This window comes from Miscanthus floridulus, chromosome 10, assembly GCF_019320115.1.
Source record: "Miscanthus floridulus cultivar M001 chromosome 10, ASM1932011v1, whole genome shotgun sequence".
NCBI classification, from domain to species: Eukaryota; Viridiplantae; Streptophyta; class Magnoliopsida; order Poales; family Poaceae; genus Miscanthus; species Miscanthus floridulus.
In genome coordinates this window covers 32,122,341-32,130,878 of record NC_089589.1, presented here as the reverse complement: position 1 = coordinate 32,130,878, position 8,538 = coordinate 32,122,341, and the positions used below count along the sequence as shown (strand labels likewise).

Here is an 8,538-nt window from a genome sequence, read left to right as displayed (position 1 = left end):
CAGGTCTCAATTTGACCTCCTGGGGGCACTGAGCGTGCTGCCTAGGAAAGGGTGGCAGCCAAGGAAAAGAAACACCTCCGGCGGGAGGGGGCGATGAAGCACATGGAACGTTAGAAGCATGGGACTTCGTCATCGAATGATGACGATGAGGAAGACTCTGAGGGCCAAGATGGAGACCTGGTGGTCCTCCAAAGTGCCCTCGACGTTTCGCGTAGATCCGGCGATGGTGCCGGACCGAGTGGCACCGACCGTTCTGCAAATTTCGAGGATGAGAAAGGCATCGCTCGGAAGTGTGCGGCTTCATCACTGCTAAGAGGGCCAAGCCTGAAGTGACCTTGCATCATCATCGGTAGTGGTCAGGGCTCTTCACACTTGGCTTCTATTGGCCTTTCCCTAGTGGGGCTTGAAGTCCTTGCCCAGGGAGAGGGTACCCAAGGGCGGCGCGGAGGAGGGCCGCCCGACCTCGCTCCGGCCAGCCTGTCCTCAATCCGTCCTCGATCCGTCCAAGGTCGATGCGTAGGATGCCGCATGATCTTGATCTGGCTGAGGGCGGCGCGGAGGATGGCGCAGAGGAGAGCCATCTGGGCTCGATCCGTCCAACATCGACGCGGAGGAGGGCCGCCTTGCCTCGATCTAGCGAAGGGCGGCGCGGGAGAGCCGTCTTCTTCGAGTGCATCTGCGGCGACTTTACAAGGTTGGCCCGTCCAGATCGCGGCGGCGGCCTTGGGCGGGCGTCCAGATCGTGTGCATCTATGCTCCATTCGGGTACCCCTACTCCTCCCCATTCGTCCTTTGGATGGTTTGCTCTATGTCCCGCAATCACGTGCTTGATCTGCCTCGTCAAACTACGCTGCAGGTGCGTGCCGCCCATGGCGTGCAGTGCTGCCAGGGGCTTGCGGATTAAGGTTTGCATCAATATCTTGCTAATTAGTCGGCAATTCGGCAGCAATATTTTCAGTATAATACTTGTCTGCTGCTGGAAGTTAATTTTCTCTAGATTCTCAATACACAGTCTGCATGTGGGGTGGGAGTTGGACGACAATTTTAATGGCATCACATAATTTTTTCCCATTCAATTTTGTTATGTGTTGTACTGGAGTAGTGGAGACACCACTTTGGAGAACATTCTTAGTTATTTGGCTTTTGCTGTTAGCACTTAGAATATGTAGTGTTGTGCAATTCAGGTATGGAGATATTAAGAACTCAGAATTCAATACCTGCAAATTATTCAACATGGCAAATTAATAGCTGCAAATAATTCCTTCTGTGATTGCAGACAGTCAAGAGTGCCAAGGTGATTTTCCTGAAGCTGACACCTCAGTCCAGGCCCTTTAAAGGCTCCAGCAACATCGCCTCCTATGTGATAGAATATGTTGTTGCTGCTTTGAAAACTAACATTGCAGCAGGGCAGTGTTTATTTCTTTCACAAGGCTAATCATTGGATCAATATATTTTTTGTAGATTGGACTTGTTAATCACTTGTAGCTTGCACGAACTGGATCTCTAATTGATTTGATTTCATTGCTTCAGGAAACTAGCCGCTGCTGTAAATACTAAAGATCACACTGGTTTTGTCGGACACTGTCCTGTCACCAGGTTTGCAAGCTAACACCTCACTACTAGTTACTACTTACCATCCTAGATCAAATTACCATATATATCAGGTTAATGAAGAAGTATGTCTTGCAATTTTGTCAGGAAATTCGCTGCAACGTTGGCAAACCAACCTACTATTTCCCATCTGGTAAAAGTCATTACAGATATTCAGATTTTTGCTAGTTTGATAGTGTCTGTTGTTTGTTTTTGTAAAGTTTTCCATTATGGCATTATACAACTTAGAACTGATGTATGAGACAGATTACGAATGCAATGCACTATATCCTTGTTGTCAGTTAGATAATTTTCTGATATATATGTTGCAACTTATGGTAAATATGGCCAATCAAATATGTGAAACGTGAAGTGTGAAAGGGCTCCCATGGATAAACTTGTATACTGAAATTTCTAGTCCTTGCTACCTATCCACATGAAAGTGCAAGAACCATTGGTTAGTAATGTTTGGAGCTTCTGCAGAAGCAAAAATTATTTATTTTTTTTGCTGGAAAATCCACTGTAGGGGCGGTTCTTGATTGAACCGCCCTTACAAATACACACAGCAGGGGCGGCTGGTGATACAGCCGCCCTTACAGAAGTCCACTACAGGGGCGGCTGATATTACCAGCCACCCCTACAGAGGGCACTGTAGGGGCGGCTGAAAACACCAGCCGCCCCTACAGAGGGCACTGCAAGGGCGGTCAGGAAACCGTCCCTACAGAGGCACCCTCTGTAGGAACACCCTGGGAAGGGCGGCTGGCGCAGCCGCCTCTACAGAGGCTCTAGAGCTGCCCCTACAGTTATCTTCTGTAGTAGTGGGGGGCGGCCGGTCGCTGGAGATGGATGGCGGATCGGAGCAGTGCATAATGGTGGACAAGAGGAAGAACTGTAGTGGAATATATTGCATACTATTTCAATTCTAAAAGAAATCAATTTCTAGTATTGTTCTAGGTCAAACTATTTTGAAATTGATAGAATGTATTGAAAAGAGCAAAAATATTTATAACAGAAATTAGTATTATTACTATATATACATACCATGAAATATATTTTCATAATATCTTTGTTTGGTATCTTAGAGATGATATTATTCTTTTTATATATAAAGTTAGTCAAACTTAAGATAGTTTTTTTTTTCTGATTACGCGGTACAACTCAAACACTCACAACGCATACACACTCACCCGTATGAACGCACACATGCAAACCCTACGCTTATGAGCATCTTCGAAGATTGGGCTGTCAAATCCTCGAGATTGACGAAGTCACCACATGCGCCTCGCTGTCAACGGGAACATGGCCTATACTGAAAGCACAACGCCGCTAAATCCTAAAATATTCGCTCCCACAGGGAGTAGAACCCAGGATTTGAGGTGCTACTTAGGCTCTAATTTTATAACCATTGGGCTACAACCCTTTCGCAAACTTAAGACAGTTTCATTAAGTACAGCTCTAGAAGTTTTGTTTCAGGATAGAGGATGAAATAGTGAAGCCCTATGCACTGGATCACTTTTTTTTAAAAGTTGTCACTGACATAAATGGGCTTGTAGCAGCAGTTCTAGCTAATTATGTTCTAGGCTGCATTGACCCAGTTGGAGGTATCGTCGTAAGTGATATAAACAACTCTAGGACGTTCATCGGTATATACTATTTTAATAACCATGTGAACATGCACGGTGTAGGCGTCTCAACTTAATCACTCCAAAGAGAACGTAAGATTTTTTTTTTAGATATAGTGGCCACATGCGATGCACAAGATATTTTTTCCTTTCACAAACAGACACGATTACAACATATCTATACATATATATAAAGAGCGTGCAACCACCCAACTTCCGTCGCTCTCACATCTCACTGTTACCGGCACAGTCAACGCGCGATGGCTTTCGTGATGAACAGTAAAGGGGTTTTCTGTGAACAGTAACGAGTTTTATGAACAGTACGGGTTACCATAAACAGTCTTGACCCATTAAGGTAAAACAGTAACGGGGTTTTTTTTGTGTGTGAACAGCGACGGGTTTTATGAACAGTCACTTTTTTTTAGGGGCGCAATAGAAATCTTTTTTCCCCACTCTAGTTCATATAAGGACATTACAAGATTGCTACTGTTGCTAGAACAGTTGGACCCTTTATTAATTTAATACTAACAAAAGTGTAACAAAGGGACAAAGAAAACAAATAACTCTAGGACTTCAAACAAGGAAGGACGAGGATGGGCTCCAACTTTAGATTGGCTTATATGGAATTTATGTGTAGGCATTGCCATATCCAGTTCCGGCACCAGAACCACCGCCACCGCCACCATTTTCACTATTTCCTGTGCCACCTCCATTGCCGTTCGCACTTGCACCCGCATCAGAACCATCCCAATACCTGTTAGCATAGCTAGAGCCAGAACCGGTGCCGCTACCGAATCCTTGAGCATTGGAATTCCAAGCACCTCCGGCTTGTCCTCCACCCCCACCCCCACCGGCACCACCAGCATTAGAAGACTCTCCATAGCCAGAATACCCTCCTTCACTATATGTACTAGACCCTGACCCTGACCCTGACCCTGTACCATATCCAGACCCACCGTATTGGCTAGTTCCACCACCTCCACCACCCCCTCCAGCACTTGCATGGGTACCATAAGGACCACTATCACCTGATCCGGTGCCAGACCCAGACCCTGATCCCCCGCCATTCACATATCCGCCACCCTCTCCCTGTCCTGTGCCAGTCCCATCAGCACTAGAGTATCTAGCCACCCTAACAGCATTGGCTAATCCCATGCTCATGAGGACAATGAGCCCCAGTGATACTAGCTTTGTGCCTGCCATTGTGAGCTAACACTATGGAGTGCTTGAGTTGAGATGACTTCCCACTGAATGCTGCATGGGTATTTATAGTGCTTGAGGCCATGCAGTGGTTCTTTACCTTCATAGCATGCACGTATGGTAGTGGTGTTTCAATAGGAGACCTAGTGGAGGCTTTTAAAACCCACTAGAATTTATGGAGCTTCTTGAGTTGACCCTAATTAAATTACATGCAAGTAACAAGGTGATGGATGGCACTTGTTTGGGTCTCATCTCCATAGATAAGATAATAGATGGCACAAAGTTTTAGCATTCATCGGTGTTTGGAAGACCCATTGAAACTAAAGCTGCTTGTTGCTCCGTTTTAAGTAGTTCACTTGTTTGTATTCTTCGTCTCAATATACAGTGAAGTTATCCATCGAGTCATTGCCAATTTTCGGACTAGCACTGATACTAAATGTGTGAAATATTTTAGTGACTGTAATGCTTTGTACTCCCTCGTTCCAAATTATAAGTCGCTTTGATTTTTTTGGTTCATCCATTATACTATGTATTTAGACATATTATTATATCTACATAGCAAAATAGATGTACCAGAAAAGTCAAAGTGACTTATAATTTAGAACGATGGGAGTATCATATATAACTTAAAGCTGGTTGTAGTTCCATAAAAATTATTTGTATGTTTTGTCTCGATATATATTGTGTTGCTGGACAAAAGACCCCATACGGGAAAGAATAGTACTAGCAAGTTCCAAGCTCTAGTACATATACTCCATTTCACCCGACCTGAGAACTAAAGGTAGATTGGTTATAGTTTCAAAAAGATTATGATCTCCTAAATGAACATATAAACCTTTTCTCGTCTTTTGCTTGGGATAAATTGTTGCCGTCGCAAGAATTTTAAAAAAAACATGCATGCATACTACAACATATATACTCTCATGCATGCTCATGACTCTGCATTTGACCATTCTCTCCAACACTGTGAAACATGCACAGCTAGTTGGTGACACGAAAATCAAAAGATCACGAGATCACCCATATAATAAAGTAACCCAGGGTTTTATATATCTTTTGTGATCAGGCTCTAGCATTATACTTACATTAACACAAGTAAACGACGGCATGCATGCATGAAGTCTCAACGGGCACGTTTGAAGGTCAACACAGGCATCCCTGCCTGATCACCCGAACGATTCTATTCCTCATGCAGTGGTTGACGTTGCAGAGGTGACCTCGAGGGTTTCGCAACGACTTTGACAAATTCAGTCATGGACTTAAGAACTACTCCTATGTGTACCTCCAAATCTCGATAAGAAAGCCCCTAAAAAAAAATCTCGATAAGAAAGACAGCTGTGTAAGTAGCGAACGAATCCTTGAAGTCTTGAACACTAAGCGTCCTTCACTTGCTGTAGTTTGACAAGAGTGGACGAAAGTCGGGCTGATATTGTCTGACAGTGTCCAGATAACATTGTGAACAAAATTTTTGCACAGCCTTACTAGCTATTCTGCGATGTAACAATACTGAAACATACTCGCAAAAAGGAAATGTAAGGAAACATTAAGACCGTCTCTTCCTTCGAACGTAAGGATCGATCTGCTATATATTTTTTTCCACAAATGCCTTGTCAGTTGCTTAACTACACTGTGAAGCGAAAGGGCCCATATCCTAGTGGTTACAAGAGCCTCGGTAGCACCTTAGATCCTTGGTTCGACTCCCCGTGGTAGCGAATATCTCAGGATTTAACGGCGTTTGTGCATTAAGTGTAGGTGACGTTCCCGTCGACTGCGAAGCTCCTGTAGTGACTTAGTCAATCTCGAGGATTTGCCGGCCCAATCTACGTAATCTCATAGGGATAGGGTTTGCGTGCATGTGTTCATCGGGGTGAGTATACGTGCGTTGCGAGTGTCTGAGTTGTACTGTGTAATCGCAAAAAAAAAAACACCGTAATGACACCCAATGACTTTGAGTGCATCGGTGTGTTGACACTAATTAGGTCATACATAGCAGCAAAGAGCTAGAATGCTCAATAGAGGCAGGCCAATATCAGCGTAGCCAACTTTTAGGTTCGGCCGTCACTGAACAACATGTGAAACATGTACAGCTGGTGACACGACGATCAAGAGATAACGAGATCACCCATAGTATTGTAACACAGGTTTTACATATCTTTTGTGATCAGGCCCTAGCATTATATACTAATAGTAAAACTAGTAAACGACGACCTGCATGCATGAAGTCTTAGCATTGAAACTAAGTCTTAGATGGCACAAAGTTTTAGCATTCATCCGTGTTTGGAAGGCCCATTGAAACTAAAGCTGCTTGTTGCTCCGGTTTAAGTAGTTCACTTGTTTGTATTCTTCGTCTCGATATACAGTGAAGTTATCCATCGAGTCATTGCCAATTTTTGGACCGGCACTGATACTAAATGTGTGAAATATTTTAGTGACACTGTAATGCTATGTACTCCCTCCGTTCCAAATTATAAGTTGCTTTGATTTTTTTGGTTCATCCATTTTACTATGTATTTAGACATATTATTATATCTACATAGCAAAATAGATGTACCAAAAAAGTCAAAGTGACTTATAATTTAGAACGGTGGGAGTATCATATATAGCTGAAAGCTGGTTGTAGTTCCATAAAAATTATTTGTATGTTTTGTCTCGATATATATTGTGTTGCTGGACAAAAGACCCCATACGGAAAAGAATAGTACTAGCAACTTCCAAGCTCTAATACATATACTCCATTTCACCCGACCTGAGAACTAAAGGTAGATTGGTTATAGTTTCAAATAGATTATGATCTCCTAAATGAACATATAAACCTTTTCTTTTCTTTTGCTTGGGATAAATTGTTGCCGTCGCAAGTATTTTAAAAAAAATGTTTGCATACTACAACGTATATACTCTCATGCATGCTCATGACTCTGCATTTGATCATTCTCTCCAGCACTGTGAAACATGCACAGCTAGCTGGTGACACGAAAATCAAAAGATCACGAGACAAGTGGTTGACGTTGCAGAGGTGACCTCGAGGTTTTCGCAACGACTTTGACGAATTCAGTCATGGACTAACTTAAGAACTACTCCTATGTGTACCTCCAAATCTCGATAAGAAAGACAGCTCACAAGGTTAATCACAGTACAATGCGTCATTCCCTTGCAGTAGTTTGATAAGAGTGGACGAAAGTCGGGCTGATATTGTCTGACAGTGGCCAGATAACATTGTGAACAAAATTCTTGCACAGCCATACTAGATATTCTGCTATGTAACAATACTGACTTAAGGAAACATACTCGCAAAAAGAAATTGTAAGGAAACATTAAAACCATCTCTTCCTTCGAACGTAATATATAAGGATCGATCTGCTATATATTTTTTTCCACAAATGACTTGTCAGTTGCTTAAGTACACTGTGAAGCGAAAGGGCCCATAGCCTAGTGGTAACAAGAGCCTCGGTAGCACCTTAGCTCCTTGGTTCGACTCCCCGTGGTAGCGAATATTTCAGGATTTAACAGTGTTTGTGCTTTAAGTGTAGGTGACGTTCCTGTCGACTGCGAGGCGCCTGTAGTGACTTCGTCAATTTCCAGGATTTGTCGGCTCAATCTTCGAAGATGCTCATAGAAATAGAGTTTGCGTACGTGCGTTCATGCGTTGTGAGTGTCTAAACTGTACTGTGTAATCATAAAAAAAAAACTACACCGTAATGACAACCAATGACTTTGAGTGCATCGGTGTGTTGACACTAATTAGGTCATACATAGCAGCAAAGAGCTAGAATGCTCAATAGAGGCAGGCCAATATCAGCGTAGCCAACTTTTAGGTTCGGCCGTCACTGAACAACATGTGAAACATGTACAGCTGGTGACACGACGATCAAGAGATAACGAGATCACCCATAGTATTGTAACCCAGGTTTTACATATCTTTTGTGATCAGGCCCTAGCATTATATACTAATAGTAAAACTAGTAAACGACGACCTGCATGCATGAAGTCTTAACGGACTGCATGCATGTTTGAAGATCAACACAGGCATCCCTGATCACCCGAACGATTCTCTTCTTCTTGCAGTGGTTGACACTGCAGAGGTGACCTCGAGGTTTTCACAACGACTTTGACAAATTCAGGCATGGGC

General features: G+C 43.2%; 1 protein-coding gene and 1 long non-coding RNA gene across 4 annotated transcripts; one reads left to right on the top strand and one right to left on the bottom strand.

The window, feature by feature from the left end:
- The first annotated feature begins 432 nt into the window (after positions 1-432).
- LOC136489957 (uncharacterized) lies at positions 433-1,891 on the top strand. 3 transcript variants are annotated; one of them, XR_010767449.1, is made up of 3 exons: positions 433-765; positions 857-1,596; positions 1,699-1,891. It is a non-coding gene; the product is annotated as an uncharacterized lncRNA (long non-coding RNA). The 3 variants fall into 3 exon arrangements; XR_010767448.1 differs by having other exon boundaries at positions 433-905; positions 1,277-1,596; XR_010767447.1 differs by having other exon boundaries at positions 433-1,596.
- A 1,948-nt stretch (positions 1,892-3,839) lies between these two features.
- On the bottom strand, positions 3,840-4,415 carry LOC136488358 (putative glycine-rich cell wall structural protein 1). Its single transcript, XM_066485318.1, has one exon. The coding sequence runs from the start codon at positions 4,413-4,415 to the stop codon at positions 3,840-3,842; it is 576 nt and encodes a 191-aa protein (XP_066341415.1).
- Between the last annotated feature and the right edge of the window lie 4,123 nt (positions 4,416-8,538).